Genomic DNA, 21,486 nt, shown 5'->3' with positions numbered 1-21,486 from the left:
TTTGAGCCGTACTGCATTATCAGAAGCTTCGTTGACAGAAAAAAATCTTCGTTTCGAGCCTGTGCCTAAACTATGTATTATTAATTTAAAAGAAAGCTTTATGAGTTATTTGTAGGAACTCACTTTTTTACTGGAGCTTTTTCTTCTCACTGCACATTTAACAAGTACTGCCTGTAAGATGCGTGTCAGATATCTACTCAGCTGTGTTGGTGAGCTCTTGAAGTTGTCTTACGTGGACACACGTCTTTTTGTTTTCTCGGCCCTACTAGAATGACACCGAATGAGAGAAGGGTTAAGGATACCCGTCTTCTTACAATGACATCGAATGAAAGTTGGAAATTTGTGGTAACGTCTTTTGGATCAAACTACTTGTGTCATCGGTCCCAAAGCCTGCACACTGCTTAAACTAACTTACGCTATGGTCAACACACACACCCATGCCCGAGGGAGGACTCGAACCTCCGACAGGGGGAGTCGCACGGACCGTGACAAGGCGACTCAGATCGCGCGGCTACCCAGCGCGGCTACATCGAGTAAGAAGAAAGTGACCGGTGCAGTATGATAACCCGTCTTTTTGACAGTAGTTGTTGAAATAGCGTTGGTAATAAATATGACAGAGTGAACGATAATGTATCTTGCCAAAAACATGGAAAGTCAATCTACTGCAAACACAGTTCCTGGAACGGAAAATCAGAAAGGAACAGTACGACAACATACGTTGAAGTCATCGGGTGTTTAAACATATATAAATGAAAATGTAAGACCAAGAGCAGTAGTTTTTTTTATCGAGTACAATGAAGGCTGCTCTGTTCTTTGTTGCTGGTAAGTATTGGCAGGATATATAAATTTTCGTTCACCACAAACATTTTTTTGGTTACGTTTTTTTACATGATATCTGATATACACTCCTGGAAATGGAAAAAAGAACACATTGACACCGGTGTGACAGACCCACCATACTTGCTCCGGACACTGCGAGAGGGCTGTACAAGCAATGATCACACGCACGGCACAGCGGACACACCAGGAACCGCGGTGTTGGCCGTCGAATGGCGCTAGCTGCGCAGCATTTGTGCACCGCCGCCGTTAGTGTCAGCCAGTTTGCCGTGGCATACGGAGCTCCATCGCAGTCTTTAACACTGGTAGCATGCCGCGACAGCGTGGACGTGAACCGTATGTGCAGTTGACGGACTTTCAGTGAGGGCGTATAGTGGGCATGCGGGAGGCCGGGTGGACGTACCGCCGAATTGCTCACCACGTGGGGCGTGAGGTCTCCACAGTACATCGATGTTGTCGCCAGTGGTCGGCGGAAGGTGCACGTGCCCGTCGACCTGGGACCGGACCGCAGCGACGCACGGATGCACGCCAAGACCGTAGGATCCTACGCAGTGCCGTAGGGGACCGCACCGCCACTTCCCAGCAAATTAGGGACACTGTTGCTCCTGGGGTATCGGCGAGGACCATTCGCAACCGTCTCCATGAAGCTGGGCTACGTCCCGCACACCGTTAGGCCGTCTTCCGCTCACGCCCCAACATCGTGCAGCCCGCCTCCAGTGGTGTCGCGACAGGCGTGAATGGAGGGACGAATGGAGGGACGAATGGAGTCGCTTCTGCCTTGATGCCAATGATGGTCGTATGCGTGTTTGGCGCCGTGCAGGTGAGCGCCACAATCAGGACTGAATACGACCGAGGCACACAGGGCCAACACCCGGCATCATGGTGTGGGGAGCGATCTCCTACACTGGCCGTACACCACTGGTGATCGTCGAGGGGACACTGAATAGTGCACGGTACATCCAAACCGTCATCGAACCCATCGTTCTACCATTCCTAGACCGGCAAGGGAACTTGCTGTTCCAACAGGACAATGCACGTCCGCATGTATCCCGTGCCACCCAACGTGCTCTAGAAGGTGTAAGTCAACTACCCTGGCCAGCAAGATCTCCGGATCTGTCCCCCATTGAGTATGTTTGGGACTGGATGAAGCGTCGTCTCACGCGGTCTGCACGTCCAGCACGAACGCTGGTCCAACTGAGGCGCCAGGTGGAAATGGCATGGCAAGCCGTTCCACAGGACTACATCCAGCATCTCTACGATCGTCTCCATGGGAGAATAGCAGCCTGCATTGCTGCGAAAGGTGGATATACACTGTACTAGTGCCGACATTGTGCATGCTCTGTTGCCTGTGTCTATGTGCCTGTGGTTCTGTCAGTGTGATCATGTGATGTATCTGACCCCAGGAATGTGTCAATAAAGTTTCCCCTTCCTGGGACAATGAATTCACGGTGTTCTTATTTCAATTTCCAGGAGTGTAGTTATCCTCGTGAAAACCTGTTTATACACTCGGCGAAGAGTTGGTCACTGGCACAATTTTGAGAGATGGTTATATGGAAGGAAACAAGAAAAAATTCTTTTGGGCATGAACTATGAAATGCACACCTCAATAGGCGTGAGCACTTGTTCATCGTTACTACTTTGAAATACTTCAAATATACATAAGCTGTTTGCTATCTCGAATCATCCACATAATGTAATAAAGAATGAGTAATCAAATGAGATCGCGTTATTTTGTTGTTTTATAGCAGCATGTACTCCTCATATTATCCCTGGACTAAATAAACGTTTTTTGTGACACGCGTAGCTACTGTTCCATAGTAAATGGAAACGAGATATGTAATCCGCATATAAATGTTTACTGGTAAGGCGCAGGTAGTTACGACCTGATCGTTAACAAACGAGTATTTACTGGGTGCAACACCGATACAAATGTAAAAGAATGGGAATAAATATAGTTTAGATGTCGTTAGCCGTAGTTGGGTATGCCAATTTCGTCTGAACGAATTTAGATTCCAGAATAGAGAGGTCTTCAGCTCCAGAAAGGGCCAAAAATTAAATTTGGTAAGTACTTAATCACGCAAATACTGGGCAAGAAAGGTAATGGGGCAAATTAATGAAATACACACAGTTTAGTTGCGAAAACATGTGTAGCACGAACACTGAAGACGTTAATTTAGCCTGCAATAATGTTAATTATAAATCTGCAACGACTATGAACTTTCCATAGAAACTATACTGTATTACGTACCTAAATTTACTGTTGCCTGTTTGAAAATATGTTAAATTGTGACCAGAACAGAGTATAAATCTTTACTGGTTACTTCGCAAATGATGCCATAGCAACCGTCATTTATGGCAACTGTTATTTGCCAATACTAATGCTACTTAGACGTATGCAATAAAGTCATTTACGGAACGCAACATAAAATCGTAAACTTTCTTTGACTATCTGTTAGCCAGCATTCTTTTGTCAATAAAATATGGTTGCATTTGAATCACTTCTAATTTTTAGTGACTGGTAGTTGTGGAAAACTGTATGAACAACCGTAAATACTACAGCTTTTAATTACACTGATATTTTATTGAAAATCAATTGTAACACTAACTGGATCGAATTTCTTTTAATTATTTCTTTTACTTATGACTTTCTCGAAAGCTATGGTTTGAGAGTAGTACACTCTTGATGGCTAACGAACTGGATCTGGGAAGTATGCTCTGAAGAATGTCCCAAAAATTTACAGTTAAGCTGGCATACCTGTCACGGAGCTATTAAAATACTGGTTATATCTTACTTTGATATGTTTTGCTTCTGATACGATCTAATCTTTAGTAAGACATTCATTATTGGTGGTAGGCTCTTCTTAATTAGTCAACAGCTTAAATAAAAGTTATGCTCACAGCTCTTTTCATTAATTCCAACATCTTCTTTCGATCATGTTCTGTGTCCATACATGTCCTGGCGTATATTTATTTTGTCATACCACGTGTATATTATAACACCATTTCGACAACAATCTTCATCTGGCATTTGCGGGCCGACACACGTGTCTCTACCACACTACAGACGCTTCGCAACTCATCTCTACCCTCTGTTCTAGGACTGCATGCGTTCGCGACAACGATGTTTTTTTCCTTGAAATATGTTCTTTATGTTAGTTCAACATAATTTCTTTGACACTGACGGCGTATTTACTACAACTATCAGCATAATTATTTCTTATTTATTCATTCGGCATAATCTATATTTTGATAATATTTAATTCATGACAAAATTCATAAATACATAGTTACGAGAAATGGTTCCAAACTCATGAAAGGAAGTAGCTGAAAAACACATGAGACATCAGGTATCACATATGACCTGCATTTGTGAGTCGTCGCTAAAGGATGTGCTCAATATAATGTTTGCTATTCACCTTTTGTGATGAGAGGCTCCCATTATTCAGGCAAATGCAGAGAAAATATTACAATGTAAATGGTTTTCACAAGCTGTTCATAATACGTACTGGTTGAGTTAGGGTTAATGTATGTGCTCCACTTACCCAGAACTATGAATATGGTTTACAGTTTCCACTACTGCTCAAAGGTAAGCGTTTTTGAGCCCAATTGTACTGGACATTTCACTTGGTTTGATCTAAACTACAACTTCTCAAAATATGCAGTACTTTTTGTTTTATAGCGAGTATATTGCGATCGGTAGTGGGCATGTGACACTTACTCGTCAAACGCTTGACATTATCTTTCCAAGTATCGACTTTGTTCCATTAAGAGCGACTTGTTGAGTTATATCAGCAATTACGTACCGAAAACAGACTCATGTTGTGGTACAGCACGTCTTAAAACATTCTACACATATGCCACAAATATGCGGTAACCTCATGGCATAGCTTTCTTAAATCAGTACATTGGACTTCATGTCGAATTTAAAGACTATCAGACTCAGAGTACCGTTACCATCCAGAGGAGACACATTAGCAAGTGACAGAGTTGTGGCACTAGTCATTTGAGTTGTACTGTATCTCCGTATTGTCAAGCTGGCAGTCACATTAACATACAGCAGTATTAGAGTGCTAGATGGTAAAGTTGCACCAGCAGCCAGTAGAAGAAGTTGCAATCTGTAATAATGTTCACTGTATTCTACAGCACTGGTCGCAGTTACGGTGGCGCACGGACAACCAGTAGGGTCGATCACCGTCGCCATCCAGAATGAGGAGCTACCGTCCGCCACCATCCAGGCTGTTGGAACGTTTGTGGCGGCGTCATACACGGAAGAAGACGACAATACCATTTGTGTCCAGGCAGATAACAAGTTCTACTTGTATGCTAATTCACTGAAGCTGTATTCTTGCTACCGCCTGCTACCGAAGGGTAAGTTACTTCCAATAGCACTTTTGCTGTGCGGAAGATAATCACAGACTATTAAGTATAACATGTTGTGAAGGGTTCCAAAGTGAATGTGAGAATATGAGTTAATCACACCATTAAGGGAAAGTGGCTACCCTTACCTCACACTTAAACGGCAAATTGTTGCCTCCCTTTGAGCAATGCAAGATTCGGCACTAACGAAATTGCAACTCATCAAGATTCTTCTCCAAAACTATTCAGAGCATTTTCCTGGATATATTTCATTCTCTTTTTCCTGTTATTGGACTCTAATATGTGCTGCATTTTTTAACTTTCTGCAATGTTGAATCTGGGTTCTATTATTTGAATTTTGTTGTAAATCGCGACATGAAGTTCTACATGACCTTTAGTTTCAACATTTAGCGAAGAGATACTTTGATAGGCAACAGATATTCGTGCTGTGTGGTTTATTTTGACAGTAATTATGTTGCCTGGTTGGTACCAGGCACTCTTTTCAGTGTAGCTTGTTGTACTTTCAGCGTAAGTAGTGTACATAAAAAATACTCGTTATACGTTAATGAATAAATAGAAATCTCACTTAGCTCCCTCATAAAGTGCTCACAATTACATGCACAGGACACTGTTCTTACTACAGACTGACTCTTGCAACATATTTAGGATAATGGACAGGTATCGTTCGAGATCAAGTACAACAAGCAAAAGAAAAAGGAGGTCTGAGTGTGGAAGTAGAACCATACAACGAGTTTATAGTCGTTAATGAAGTGAGGAACGTAGAACTGTCCAGTTGGATCTACTAGAATGGCAGCAGTTATGTGAAAATCCAGCATTCATTGAAAGCAAACTCAGCATGGAATGTCACCCAGAGATCCTGTGCACAACAGTTCGGAAGTACTGCCAGTATCTTGACAATTTTCGCTTTTTTAACATTTGGCCCTGCTTTTGCCAGACTTCTGTTAACATGGTATTCAGTATGCTCTTCCAGAAAAGTCCGTATATATAGAGACTGTCTTCAAATTGCGTAAAAGTTTTGTTGTTAATATGAGACTCGTGGTCAAAGGTAATGCCAGATATTACGTTCACCTTCGACAGCCTCATTGGGAAAGGAATGTTAAAACCGATTAGTCTACATGCTCTAACGATCACGCCTGAAATCTCTTGACTATCATAATACGCTTGGACTAGAGGGGGAAGAGCTATAGAGATCCAGAAGCGTCCAGTTAAATACTTTTTGACTAGGTTGAGACTATCGAACTGAGATTGCTGGATTGTAATTGTATCCATGTGAAAATAAATTTTCCCCTTGAATAGTAAGGAATGACACTTCAGTTGTTAAGAGAAAGATGGAATTCTCTACGCTTAAATTTTTCCAGGTATATATTACTGGTTACACACATTTTTCGTCGGCCATGTTCCTTATGTACGCATTTTGCATATAAAATATTTTTAGTCCATCTACACTGTAGTAGGTGGGCAGATGTGTGGCCGGGGGAATTCAATAGCTGTGCTGCATGTGTAGATCAGAGTAACCGCTTCGTACCGCTTCACGTTGGCTCATTTCAACGTTAGTGAAGCCTTAGCATGCGCGGTTCTTACATTAGGTTGAGCACGTAGTGCATGGCAGTACGGTTGCAAGGGCTGTCGCTGCTCACCATTTCCCAACTCTCAAATTCCGGGTTTGCGAAATCCGTTACTTGCATGCAAAACTGAGGCCCAGCTTTGGTGATGACTTGTCATGTTGGAGGATAGACTTGTATCTTATTGAATGCCGTGCACATGGGGTCCATTACCGTCGTTGAAGAACTTGATTCTAGTGACATCCTAACTCTCACGAAATGCACCAAGCTTCAGATTTACACGCAGGGTCCACCTACCAAAGATCTTTCTACTATCATGCCTGCATAGGGCGTTTGTCACCAGTTAGGACACCTGCTCCAGCATTATAGTACTCGTAACAACAGTCGCTGCTTATTAAAAGATGTCTTCATAAATATTTGGGTTCAGAACAGACAAGCTAATTCCCAGCCCATTGAAAGGAAGCCTATTAAAAACACATGAACAAGAAGAGGTACTTACCGTTCTGGGAACATCTAAACGAATACGAGACCCCACCGAGCTATCACTCGTACATGTGGAAACGACATTCTCTGTAGTGCATCTGTTACAGAGGTCTTCCACAACCTCAATGTTTTGCGACCATAATGGCGCGAAAAATGAAATTCATGCCACATAAAAAGTTAATGACTTATCACTGTGTTATCAGTAGTAAATGTGAAATAGTATAAATTTCTATTAATAGTTTCTAACTCTATTAAAATATATTCCTTCTGTTTATTGTACTTTATGTGGTGAAACCCAAGAGTCTATGTAAACCAGTCCTGTCAGACTGTCCCAAGAACTAGAAGTATTGCAAGTGTGTCGGCTCATCCTGGGGGAGCTGACTCGTCTGGGTTGAGTGAAGAGAGATGGCTGTGCTGCTGACTGAAGACATCAACAACTTTCACAGAAAGCAAGAAATTCCGAGAGTTTAGAACTTACCTCTTTCACTAGTAACAGAGACCGGTGGAATGAACTTATCTTCTTTTATGATACTTTCTGATTGCTACCCGATATGTAATAATTCGGCTTTACAATCAGGCTAGAAACTGAGTGGAAAAATTATTATTTGAAACATGGTTTTGCCTGTTTTATCATTCTGTTGGCCTTGTAATAGTTTTATTCTGACACAATCAAACTGTACTTTCATGTCGTCAACTGTTATATTTCACTTGTAGAATACATTTCCTGATCTGTAGCTTTACATAAATAGTGGCAAAGTATAACTGCGTATTAATTATACACAATACATTACATCCATTCATGCTAACCTTGGACCACCCCAATGCCCTGTTCCTGCCTTCACACACTGAGTGGAACGATGACACCGATGGACACTGCAGAGACTTATGACTGACAGAGTGCCTTGTCGTTGTCTTTCCTGGATAACACATGAAATAGTTGAAAGCCAGAATAAATGGTGTCTTCTCTGGCCGGCCATCCGACTGCTCCTGCTCCTCACCGATGGCCAGACCTGCACTCTGGGCAACGCCATCGCCGTGCCACTGGAACGACGCCATCTGCAGCGTTACAGAACCCCTGGTTGCCACCCGTGGTAGCAACGCGGCCACATCCTGCCATCTGAAGTCGCCTCGCAAACTAAAGACGTATACACCTGCAGTTGCGATGCCGTAATATTTCTAGGAGACGCCGCACCGTGCCAGAAAATGAAGCGTATACAGAAGAATGTCTGCGCTCTATGAATTAGTAAAAATCTAACAAAGAGTCGTTGTATCTTCACCAGCACCCGCCCCTGCTGTTGTCAACATCCCCCATCCTTGGCAGGGAACGCGGTCCAGTTAGCATTTCTCTCTTTACATTTCACATATGTTTAAGTACTACACTTAAATGACAATTTATGAAATTAACGGAAACTTAAATGCAGTTGTATTTATAACGGATGTCTGTGAACATTTCAGCTGTTATATAATTAAATGCCATTGGACAAATACGGAAGCAGTCACAACTGCACCACAATCTTCAGTTGGCTGTCTGCCGCAAGGCATTTTATAACAACTGAAAGCCGACAAAAATTAAGTAGACCTTAATTACAAGCTTAGAATATAGAAATACACGTTTAACAATCCATGAATATAAGGAGATACTGAGTGGTTAAACACATGCTCAGGTAGATGTGAACCACGTCGGCAGTAATGTTATTGGAGATAAAAACTGAAAAAAAAAAATCACACAGACTACTGGCGGTTTTGATATAGTCGGTATATCAAGCAGACAAGAAACCCATGCAAAGTAGGCAGAATGCTATGACTTTATTGAATGTGGCGATGTAAATGAAAAATAAAAAAATGAATTTCCGAAATTCATCACAACTAGTGCGGCACATTTCAGAATGGTAACCGTTCCCTAGATGGAGAATAAATTTCAGTTACAAGGGCTTGCTGAAGAGTAATTCCTCAGAATTTGTTATTCTATTGTTTACATCGCCTGAAGAAATACATATCACGGATATCATTTAGTCGAGTTTTCCGCTTCGCACATTCAAACTGCCGGTAAAAGACATCGAAATGTAATGTGTAACATGGCGTTGTCTGACGTAACCTCGTCGGTGCCTCAGAAAAATCGAATTCCAAGTGTTCGTCCACACGCAGAGCATCCTCTCCTTCACCGTGACAGTGCCAGACCAGACACGAGCGTAGCGACGTCTGCAACATGCCGACGCCTCGGGTTCATCGACATCGATCATCGTACATTCAGTTCCCACTTTGTCCGAGTCTGTCTTCATCTGCTTCCAGAGCCGAAGGAACACCTTTGTGGACTTCACTTTCATAGCAATGAAGTGGTGCAGGCAAAATTGTAGCAACGTCAACAATGTCAGACATTCTGCAGTGACAGTATCAACATACTGGTTTCTCGTTGCGAGTAATGCGGTCGTCGTCAGGGAGACTACGTTGAGGAGTAAACGTTTAGATATGAATAATAAAGATGTAGAATGTTACTTAAGTTTGTTTTCATTTTAAAGCTTAATAGTTTTCTCATGAAAAATTCGGAGCCATTGTTTTTCAACAAGCCCTCATACTAAAAGTTTTGCTGATATACTACAATGAAAAGACTTACAAGTAAAATTACTGAGCTGTATCCATGTTTTCCTGCCTAACTATCGATATTCATCAACGTTTTGTGTCCGAACTGACAATAATTTCATTTTATGGAGCAAGAAAAACGAGTTCCATATGGCTACTGTTACTGGAGGACAGGGCGTATGCACCTAACAGTCTATAAAGCAATAGACAATACTGCTATTAATACCTCTAACCACGTAGGTGCACAAGTCGTCCTGCATGGTCCAACAGTTTTCGGTCTTGGAGTTCTTAACTTTACCATTAGCAGCAATGATAACCTGCAGCATGGTAACGGCTGGTTACCGTGGCCCTCGTCTGTAAACCAAAAGTGTACAAAGTTCCAGGGCTAGAAAGTTTTAATAGCCGGGACATCATCGCTTATCGGACATTTCGCACCGCCGAGTTCTACAATAAAGACATGGGTAAATCTTATTACCTGCCGTCAACTCCGTTCTTCCAGAGGACCATGAGTCATCGTAAAATAAATGAATCCGAATCTGGAAGCCAGGTATTAGATGATACATACTGTGTCAGAAAGGATGCTCAGACATGAGGAATTCACAAGAATGACGATGTTCGTGCTTATTTCTCTTTGTCATTCAGGTTCCTCAGAAGCAACAAGAGCTGAACGTAAACTCCAGAGGCCAGTAGGATCGACGAGCTGTGGAAGCTGGTTAGTGAAGCCGAAAGACAACGCTCTTTAATCTAACGAACTCTCTTACATCTAAAATGTATATACTGTAGACGATTTAAGTACAGATAAATGGAACTATCGCTGCTTCTGTCTGGCAGGAAAAGAACAGGTAATTAATGCTCAAAATCATTAATACGATACAGAATGAAGAACAATCTGCATAACAATTTTTGCATTTGACAAGAAGTGGAAGACATGAAAACTGGTTCAGTAACTAATGCAGGGACGATGTTGAAATGCTCGTCCAGCCACGCGAATTCACGATTTTTATAGTTTCACTGCGGTGGTTATTATCGGTTATTATGACTAGGCTACTTTCAGTTCCATTCCTTTATAACATAGACTGAAGTGACGCTCCGTTCCTAATGAGAAAACCATTGACGTGACGTTTCCTCCTTGTATGTCCATAACGAAGGCCCTAGTAGGTTGTAACTGCGTTCCAAATATGTGTGGTTAGTGCAAGGACATCAAAAGCATTTTTATGCATTCCACAGTAATTTTGGGTGAAAGCTTCAATTACAAATAGCATTTTTTCTTGTTTACTTTTTGTGAGGGGCCCAGTCTCCATAACTGATTATATGAATAAGGCTTAAACAGTGGCTGGATATTTCCCAGTTACTTATATAACGTGGTGACAACATAAGCGACCAATGGTTAATCGTAAAAAGAGCTTTTGCATCATTCCTATACAGTAAGAGTAAAACTTCTCAAGATAATTTACTACTTCTGACTTCATTGCGTTTAGTAATGCCATTAGCAGTTTAACGATTTTTGCGAAACCAACCTGTTCCAACTACGGCCTCTTACACGCATGTCACATGGAAGCTCAACAGAAATGCTCTAGGCTGTGGTGCATGACATCTTTGTTTGAAGCTCTTATTTCTCAGCTCGTCTGCTGCACTTAATGCTACCAAGGGAAACAGAATAGTAACAATGAAAAAAAAGTAGACGTATGCCAGAGCGATTTAAAATAGTGGTAGTGGTTATAAGTTCCTGGGGAGAAGTTACCGAATAGAACGAAGGTCGTACTACTAGTTTTTACTTGTATGTATTGTCGGAATATATGGGACAATTGTTTATTTACCACAATGAATTTTCTTTTAGTATCTTCTTAGTTACACTGCTTTTCAAACAGCTATAAACATGAAATGACTGTTTCTACATTGGACGTAAAACTTGAAGTTTCCACACTCAGTGAAGCGATAGTTAGAACCTAATGACAAAACAGATCACTGGGAGCGGACGATGCGAGTTACGCTCCTTACTTGTACCCAAAGTAACAGTGCTAACGAACAGAGATTTAGCGCACGCCTGTTGTCTATGTCAGTGGTTTCAGAACAGGATAAAAAGTGTGGTTGTGGTAGATTCCAGCGATAAGCAGCAGAGACGGTGAAGCTATGGAGACATCAAAACACTCGAAGGACTGAGGTGTGAATGCAAAATTCATAAACCATCCATTAGACAATGTGAAGAACCCTCTCATAGCGTTTTTTGAGTCTTCAGCTGTCTGTGCCATCCAATAATATAAACAACGTCAGATCGATATAAACAAGAACTGACTTTGTGGAGTTGGTGGCATCTCGGCTTAATTATAAATACCTGAAGGGAAACGGAGTGGTAAAAAATCTGTCGTATCATATTATAGCGTCTAGCCTCAGGCATCTTAGTCTTGTTTCTGTACCGTAATATCTATATCTGAAATGGAATGTGTATGTGAGGCCTGTCGTAAAAAAATACGAACGGATGTCTTTGATTTCCTGACAATCCATACCGAGTATATGCAGATACACAGGACGCATGAGGAACTCAGTGGTATATTCGTAAACTACTGTTGGTTAACTTATAGCGATGTCCTGATACTGCTCCATAAAATTGTCTTGAGCAGAACATGGTGTACTTGGCAGAGGGCAGGCCAGTGTCATAATATGGTTTCTAACTACTCCACGTAACTGATATACATTTTTTTTGTACTAATACCTAACGTAGACAATGAAGTACGTCTGGCCCCCATCATATAAGCTGTGTAGGATCCATAACGGCAAGATAAAACAGGCGATGCCTACAAGGGAATATTCTCATTTCTCCCTAGCTTGCAATAGGAAACCACAGATACGATAACAGTACGAACTACCCATTTTCATGTATAGTACAGCGGTTAACGAAACACATATATATATATTCGTGGTCATCAGTCTTAGAACCGGTTTGATGCTTACCTTCTATAGCCCATGCCAAACTTTTAACTGAGGAGTACTACTTGCATACAAAGTTCTCAATTAGAAGTTTTGTATTTTACATTTCTGCCTTCCCCTAAAGTTTTTACTCTCTGAGTTTAGAAGTGCGGAAGTTATTTCCTGATGTAATAGCGGATCTCCTATCGTCCTTCATGTCCGCATTCTCCATACATTCGTCCGGCCTCGGTGGCGCGCGGTTCTAGGCGCTGCAGTCCGGAACCGCGGGACTGCTACGGTCGCAGGTTCGAATGCTGCCTCGGGCATGGATGTGTGTGATGTCCTTAGGTTTGTTAGATTTAAGTAGTTCTAAGTTCTAGGGGACTGATGACCTAAGATGTTAAGTCCCATAGTGCTCAGAGCCATTTGAACCATCTCCATATATTCCTTTCCTTGCCGTACCAGCACACATAATTTTGTATGTGCTTCTACAGCACCAAGTCTCAAATGATTCTTTTTCGGTTTCCTCATCTTCCATGATTCGATTCCATAAACTACTGTAATCCTGATATATACTCTCTGAAATTTTTTCTCCAATTAAGGTCAATGTTTCGTACTGGTAGACTTCTTTTGGCCAGGAATGCCCTCCTTACCTATACGATTCAACTTTTTATGTCCTCCTTGCTTTGTCTGTCGTTTGTTATATCCTTCCACATAACAAAGTTCCTTCAGATTCTTTACGTTGTAGTCTGCAATTCTGATGTGAAAATAATCGCAAATCTCATTTCTCCTACTCCTCATTACTTTAGTCTTTCGTCGGTCTACTCTCAATCCATATTCTACACGCAGTGGACTGTGCATTCCGTTCAACTGATCTTGTAAATCCCCTGCTCTTTCACTCAGGATAGCAATGAAATTGGTGAATATTGTCATTGATATCGTTTCGTCTTAAATTTCAATCCCACTCTTGGACGTAGGACAACATAGTTTATCACTGTGTTATGTGAAGCAATAATGAAGGAAAGGGTATGGGCTCTCAATTATAAAACAAGAATGGGTCGTACAAAACAATATTATTTGTCCTTGCACACTTTATAAATAGGCGCACCTGCTCGGGGGTTAAATATAGTCTTTCCATCACCCGCTCTTCTCTCTGTGTTTAGGGGTAGAATTTCCATTGCATGGTATTTTTACTGCTCTTGTCTTTAATTACAACCAGGGATATTATGACTTCTTTGGATGTGATACCCGGTTCCTGCCTTCACACGTTGACTGGAACGATGACGCCGATGGTCAAAGCAGAGACTTATGACTGACACAGTGGCTTGGCCTTGCCTTTCCTGGAAAACACATGAAATAGTTGAAAGCCAGAAAAATGGTGTCTTCTCTGGGTGGCCATCCGACTGCTCCTGCTCCTCACCGATGGCCAGACCTGCACTCTGGGCAACGCCATCGCCGTGCCACTGGAACGCCGCCATCTTCAGCGTCACAGAACCCCTGGTTGCCACCCGTGATAGCAACGTGGCCACATCCTGCCATCAGAAGTCGCCTCCCAAACTGCAGACGTATACACATGCAGCTAAGATGCCGGAATATTTCGAGTGAACGCCGGACCATGCCAGAAAATGGAGCGTATATATATAAGAATGTCTGTGCTCTATGAATTAGTAAAAATCTAACAAAGAGTCGTTGTATCTTCAACAGGACCCGCCCCTTCTTTTCTCCACATCCCCCATCCTTGGCAGGGAACGCGGTCCAGTTAGCATTTCTCTCTTTACATTTCACATGTGTTTAAGTACTATACTTAAATGACAGTTTATGAAATTAACGAAAACTTAAATGCAGTTGTATTTATAACGGATCTCTGTCAACTCTTCAGCTGTTATTTAATTAAAGGCCATTGGACAAATACGGAACCAATCACAGCTGCATCACAGTCATAAACTGGATGACTAAAGCACAGCATTCTATGACAGGTGGAAAATTGTATATGAAGAATTGTTTCTAATGTGAGTGAGACATAACTAAAAGCAGTCAAAAATGAAGTAGACCTGAATTATAGACTTAGAAAGGAGAAATACACGTTTAAAAATAGTGCTGTAATCCATGAATGAAAGAAGATACTAATTGGCTAAACACGTGCTGAGTAATGTTGTCGGAGATAAATGCTGAACATATGTAAGACAGATTACTAACAGTTTTGATTTATTCGGTATATAAAACAGACAAGAAACCCAGAGAGAGTACACAGTATTCGAAGACTGTATTAGAAGTCGCGCTATAAATTGAAAAATGAATTTACGAAATTCAACCCAACTAGTGCAGAACGTCTCAGAATGGTAACCCTTCTTTAGATGGACAATAAATCTCAGCTACGAAGGCATGCTGAAAAGTAATTTCCCAGAATTTTTATTCTATTCTCTACATCAGCTAAAGAAATTTACCTCACGAATACTATTTAGTCAACTTTTCCTCTTCGCTGATGGAAATCACATCCTTCTGCCCCTAGAGGACAAAGAAGTGTGATGTGTAACAGGGCGTTGTCTGACATAACCTCGTCAGTGCCTGATCAACAATTCAGAAAAATGAAATCACAAATTCGAAGTGTTCGTCGACACGCGGAGCACCCTCCCCTTCATCGTGACGGTGCCAGACCAGACACGAGCGTAGCGACGTCTGCAACATGCCGACGCCTCGGGCTCGTTGTCATCGATCATCGTACATTCAGTTCCGACTTTGTCCCATCCTGTCTTCATGTGATTCCATAACCAAAGGAACATCTTTGTGCACTTCACTTTCATAGCAATGAAGTGGTGCAGGAAAAATTGTAATAACTCCGACAATGTCAGACATTCTACAGTGACAGTATCAACATCCCGGTTTCCGTTACGAGTAATGTGTTTGTCGTCAGGGCGACTATGTTGAGGAGTAAACGTGTAGATATGAAGAATAAACATATAGAACGTTAATAAAGTTTGTTTTAATTAGAAAGCTTGAGTTTGCACATGAAAAATTCGGAACTATTACTTTTCAACAAGCCCTAATATTAAAACTTGACCTGGTATAATGAAAAGACATGTAAGTGAAATTATTGTGCTGTCTTTGGGCCTATCTAACGATATTCATCAACGTTTTGTGTTCAAACTGACAATAATGTCATTTTATGGAACAAGAAAAACGAGTTCCATATGGCTACTGTTACTCGTGCTGGGTACGTAGCTATAGTGAAGTCAGGTTGTAGATGATAGAAACTGTGTTAGATAGGATGCTCAGACATGAAGAATTTACAAGACTGACGGTGTTCATCCTTATTTCTCGTTGTCATTAACGTTCGTCAGAAGCAACAACAGCTGAACATAAACTACAGAGGCCAATAGGATCGACGAGCTGTGGAAACTGCTTTAATGAACCTGAAAGGCAATGCTCTGTAATAACTTATTTTAAATACAAAGAATTTATTCAAACGATCTCTCTTACATCGAAAATTTCTATACTGTAGGAGATTTAAGTACAGATAAATGGAACTAATGGTATGTCTGTCTAGCAGGAAAAGCACAGGTTGTTAATGCTCAAAATCAATAATACGATATAGAATGAAGAACAATCTGCATAATTTTTGCATTTGACAGCCAGTGGAGACATGCAAACTGGTTCAGTAACTAATGCACGGACGATGCTCACATGCTCGTCCAGCCACGTGAATTCACTGTTTTCGTAGTTTCACTACGGTGGTTATTATGACTAGGCTACGTTTAGTTCCTTTTCTTTAGACTGAAATGATGCTCCGTTTCTAAAGAGCAAACCATTGGCGCAACGTTTCCTCCTTGTATGGCCATAACGAAGGCCCCAGTAGGTTGTAACTGCTTTGGTGAACTATCTGTATATTGGCAGCTACCTGTACCAAATACACTGGGCTGTAGGAAAGTGATTTTCTAATTCCGTGAAACTATCTGATGGTTTCCATGAATCTAAATGGTAGAAATATTATTCATAAAATGAAGGAAATGCATGATCAATATCCACCATGATTTGAACTTTGTTTTACTGGAAAATTCAGCTTTGTTTGTAGAAACAACATCTCACTTTCAAGTTTCTGTCTAAATTGTGTTTAACGAATATCTAAGCGTTTTGATTATCTTTCGATACATTAGGAGTAAAACTTCTCAAGGTAATTTGCTATTTACGTGGAGATTTAACTGACTTCACTGAGTTCAGAAATGCCATTAGCAAATTAATGGAGGTGTGCGAAATCAACCAGTTCCAACTACTGCCCTTACACGCGTGTGACCTGCCAGCTTATCGTAACTCCTCTTGGCTGTGGTGGATGACTTCTGTAGATGAAGGTCTTTTTCTGTTAATTTCACGGGTAGTCTGCTGAACTTCATGCTACCAAGGGAAATAGAATAATAACAATGAAACATAACCGAATAAGTATTACAGCCTAAGTTATTGCCAGCGGGACTTAAAAAAGTGGTAGTGGTTATAAATGACTGAGGAGAAGTAGTACAGCCTGCCGAATACAACGAAGGTCGTACTGTTAGTTGTCACTGGTATGTATTGTTTTAATATATAGGACAATTATTTATTCATGACAGAGAATTTTCTTTTAATATCACCTCAATTACACTATATTTCAAACAGTGATTAACATGAAATCACTGTTTCTACGACGGTCGTAATAATTTCATTTCCCACAATCAATGAAGTAATATTTAGAACCTGATAGCAAAACAGAACACTGGGAGCGTACTATGACAGCTATGCCCCTTACTCGTGGCAAAACAAACAGTGCTGGCGATTACAGCCCAACCCCTTATCCCAGATTTAGCGCACGCCTGTTGTCTATATCAATAGCTTCAGAATAGGATAAAAAGTGTGATTGTGGTAGATTGCTGTGATAAGCTTCAGAGATGTTGAAGCTATGGAGGACAACAAAAGCTCTCTTAAGACTGAGACCTGAATGTAAAATTTATAAACCACCTATTAGACAATGTGAAGAGCTCTCTCTCAGTATTTGTTGAGTGTTCAGCTGTCTATACCAACCAATATCATAATATGGCTTCTAACTACTCCACGTAACACATTAATAAATTTTTGTACTGATACCTATCGTACACAATGAAATACGTCTGACACCTATCATATAACCTGTGTAGGAGTACAAACTACCCCTCTTCATGCATACTACAGCGGTTAACGAAACTCGTATATATTTTTGTGGTCATCAGTCCTAGAACCGGTTTGATGCATACCTTCTATAGCCCGTGCCAAACTCTTCATTGCAGAGTACTACTTGCACACAAAGTTCTTAATTAGTTGTTGTGTATTTTACAAAATCTGTCTTTCCCTAAAGTTTTTAAGCTCTGCATTTAGCACCACAAAAGTTATTCCCTGATATAATAACAGATGTCCTATCGTCCATTATGTCAGCGTTCTCCATACAGTCTTTTCCTTGTCGATTCTGCAAAGAACGTCCTCAATCCTTAACTTACCAGTCCACCCAATTTTCAATATCCTTCTGTAGCACCAAGTCTCAAATGCTTCTTTTTGAGTTTCTTCATCTCCCACGGTTCACTTCCATTAACTGCTATGATCCACACATATATTCTCTGAATTTTGTTCTCCAATTAAGACCACTGTTTCATACTGGTAGACTTCTTTTGGCCAGGAATACCCTCTTTACCAGTGCTATTCAGCTTTTTATGTCCTCCTTGCTTCCTTCATTGTTATATCCTTCCACACAGCAAAGTTCCTTCGGCCATTTTACATTGTGGTCTGTAGTTCTGATGCGAAGTTTGTAGCCAATCTCCTTTCTCGTACTCCTTATTACTTTAGTCTTTCTTAAGTTTGCTCTCAATCTATGATCTATACGCAGTAGAATGTGCATTCCATTCAACTGATCTTCTAATTCCTCTTTTACTCAGGATAGCAATGCCATTACCGAATATTAACATTGATATTCTTTTACCTTGAATTTTAATCCCACACTTGAACTTTGCTTCTATTTCGGTCATTGCAACTTCGATGTATAGATTGGACAGGACGGGAGAAACGTTACATCCCCGTCTTATATCGTTTCTAATCCAAGTACTGTTTTCACGTTCTTCCATTGTTATTGTTCCTCTTTGGTTATTGTACATATTGTATACAATACGTCTTTCCAAATAGCTTACTTCTATCGCTCTGAGATTTCCATACCTGTTGCATCGTTTTACATTGTTGAAATTTTCACATTGGCCCAGTATCCCGAGTCCACCATGGTTTTCACACTTCTTCGGCATAGTGTGGATGATCTTTTTCCGAAAGTGATGCTACATGTACAGGAAATATTTTCCACTAATCAACTTGAATATATGTTTGGTTATTATTACCCTAAGGTTTTTGGAAATTCGGATGGAATCTTATAGATATCTTCCACCTCGTTTGATGTCAAATTTTGCAGAGCTCTGTTGAACTGTAATACTGACCCTCTACGTCTCACACGTTGGCTACCACGTCTTTTTTTTAACACATCACACAATCGAAGTACAGGCCTTAACACTCGAACTAGCACGCCGCATTTTGAAACACGAGGGAGTGCTTGGCGGATTTTGTACACCTTGTAGAATACCTGTTTTATGTTATTCAGGCTAACATGTATGAACTGAAACAAAATTTACTTTCGTTAAACAACACCACTGTTAAGCCAAACACTAATAAAAGAAACTTTCATTGTATAATTGTGTTGCTGTGTACAAGTATTACCCCACTGTAGTGACCCACGCTGAGCATTAAACGATGCTATTGCATCAGATCCTAGAAAAACGCTTCTTCCATTACTCAGTATCTCATAAAAAAAACTGCCTCACTGTGGTATTGTGCTGTTAGCTCAGAATCTAGCACTTTTCCTTGCACGGACCGTAATTTCTTTCTCGCCTATTTCGCTGCTATTTTATATTAATAGTGCTCACTTAGACGTAGGAAAACAAAAAATATCACTGCGTTATGTGAAGCAATAATGTAGGAAAAGGTATGAGCTCGCAATTGTACAACAACAATGGAACAGTAGAAGACAATGTTATTTGTGCTTGGTACACTTTATACATAGGCGCGTCAGCTAGAGGGTTAAATGTAGTCTTTTCGCCTACACATTCTTCTCTCTGTGTTTGAGAGTAGAATTTCCATTGCATGTTATTGTTACTGTTCTTCCCTTTAAGTACAAAATCAAATGGTTCAAATGGCTCTGAGCACTATGCGACTTAACTTCTGAGGTAATCAGTAGCCTAGAACTTAGAACTAATTAAACCTAACTAACCTAAGGACATCACACACATCCATCCTCGAGGCAGGATTCGAAACTGGGACCGTAGCGGTCGCTCAGCTCCAGACTGTAGCCCCTAGAACCGCACGGCCACTCCGTCCAGCCTTTAAGTACAACAAAGGTTGTTGTCACTTTTTGATTGACGCAGCTGCCCCTCTGACGACTATTTCTTTATCGATTTCTTAACATCTTTCCTGCAGCCATTTCACGTCACCTCCGTTGCCCTTCACATTTCCTTCATTGCTAAGTCACTAATTTAACGAAAGTGTGGTCAATCCCAGATCATTTTTGTACTTGATTGTTCCGTTGATCAGTTGAAGTATTTTTCTCTTACCCAAGTTATCGTTACATTAACCTTGTTTGTATCTATGTTTGTGCAACATCTGTCTTTGCCAATTATTGAGCTACACATTCCTCATTGATTGCAGTAGCTACTATCGTATATGTTGTCACAATATCTACAGTCATAGAGAATTCCAAACGCACAGCATTCCTCACTACTTCAGCAGCCCACTTCGTCCATCCTCGATTTCTGCGACCAATACGCTGAAACTACAATCTGCTATCCACCATTATTAAGTTACGGTCTGAATGTATATCTGCTCCTGTGCACACTTCGAAGTTAATATCAGTTTTTTGAGCTGCTCACCATGCCACGAGTAAGTCGACAGATTCTTGAACAGTGTTAGTTATTACTAGGTGCTATTTATTGCAGAAGTGAGACAAACTTTCACTTCACATTTTACTACTGCCACGCCCATATTATCCAGTAACTCTTTCTTGTTTTTGCTTTCCTAATACAGAGTTCCAGTCCCCCATGACTATTACCTTCTCATCTCTCTTTACATACTGAATTACCAGTTCAAAGTCCTCATGTGCTTTTTCTGTCTCTTCTTGTTATCCTTGCGATGTTGTCATATATACCAGAAATAATTTAGCTGTCGCTGAATTGCTGCTCATTTGATGAGAATAGTCCTCTATTCATGATGAAATCTAATACCTTTACAATATTTTCTACTGCCGCTGATAAAACCGTAAACTCGTGTTTGCAGTTCACTTCACTGACCCACACTGTACCTAGAATAAGGGTTTCTATTCCTCACGTTCAAAATTCTGACATTCCACACGCTGACTCATAAGGGACTGCTCCAGAATATCTTCTCAATGAAGAGATTATCATGACACTTTTTGAATTAAAGGCCACATGTTCTGTGGCTATACATAACACAGTGATATCTATTGGCTTCTTCATTCTCATGACGTTGATCATCGCTGATTCTTCCGCCTTTTAGGGACAGTTTCCACCTACATCTACATCTACATTTATACTCCACAAGCCACCCAACGGTGTGTGGTGGAGGGCACTTTACGTGCCACTGTCATTACCTCCCTTTCCTGTTCCAGTCGCGTATGGTTCGTGGGAAGAACGACTGTCTGAAAGCCTCC

At 40.9% G+C, this 21,486-nt stretch overlaps 1 protein-coding gene across 2 annotated transcripts in view; it reads left to right on the top strand.

The window, feature by feature from the left end:
- Positions 1–21,486, top strand: part of LOC126457711 (uncharacterized) — a 64,428-nt gene that overhangs the window by 25,516 nt on the left and 17,426 nt on the right. The window contains exon 1 of one of the 2 annotated variants that reach the window (XM_050094244.1): positions 693–822. The exons of the other annotated variant lie outside the window; for it this stretch is intronic. Within the exon in view, the coding sequence (XP_049950201.1) occupies positions 795–822 (28 nt within the window). The 5' untranslated portion in view covers positions 693–794. Of the gene's footprint in view, positions 1–692; positions 823–21,486 lie in introns of those variants that run through there. 2 annotated transcript variants of the gene reach the window in all.

Source organism: Schistocerca serialis, chromosome 2 (assembly GCF_023864345.2).
Source record: "Schistocerca serialis cubense isolate TAMUIC-IGC-003099 chromosome 2, iqSchSeri2.2, whole genome shotgun sequence".
Taxonomy (NCBI): domain Eukaryota; kingdom Metazoa; phylum Arthropoda; class Insecta; order Orthoptera; family Acrididae; genus Schistocerca; species Schistocerca serialis.
This window is presented reverse-complemented; position numbering and strand designations above follow the sequence as displayed.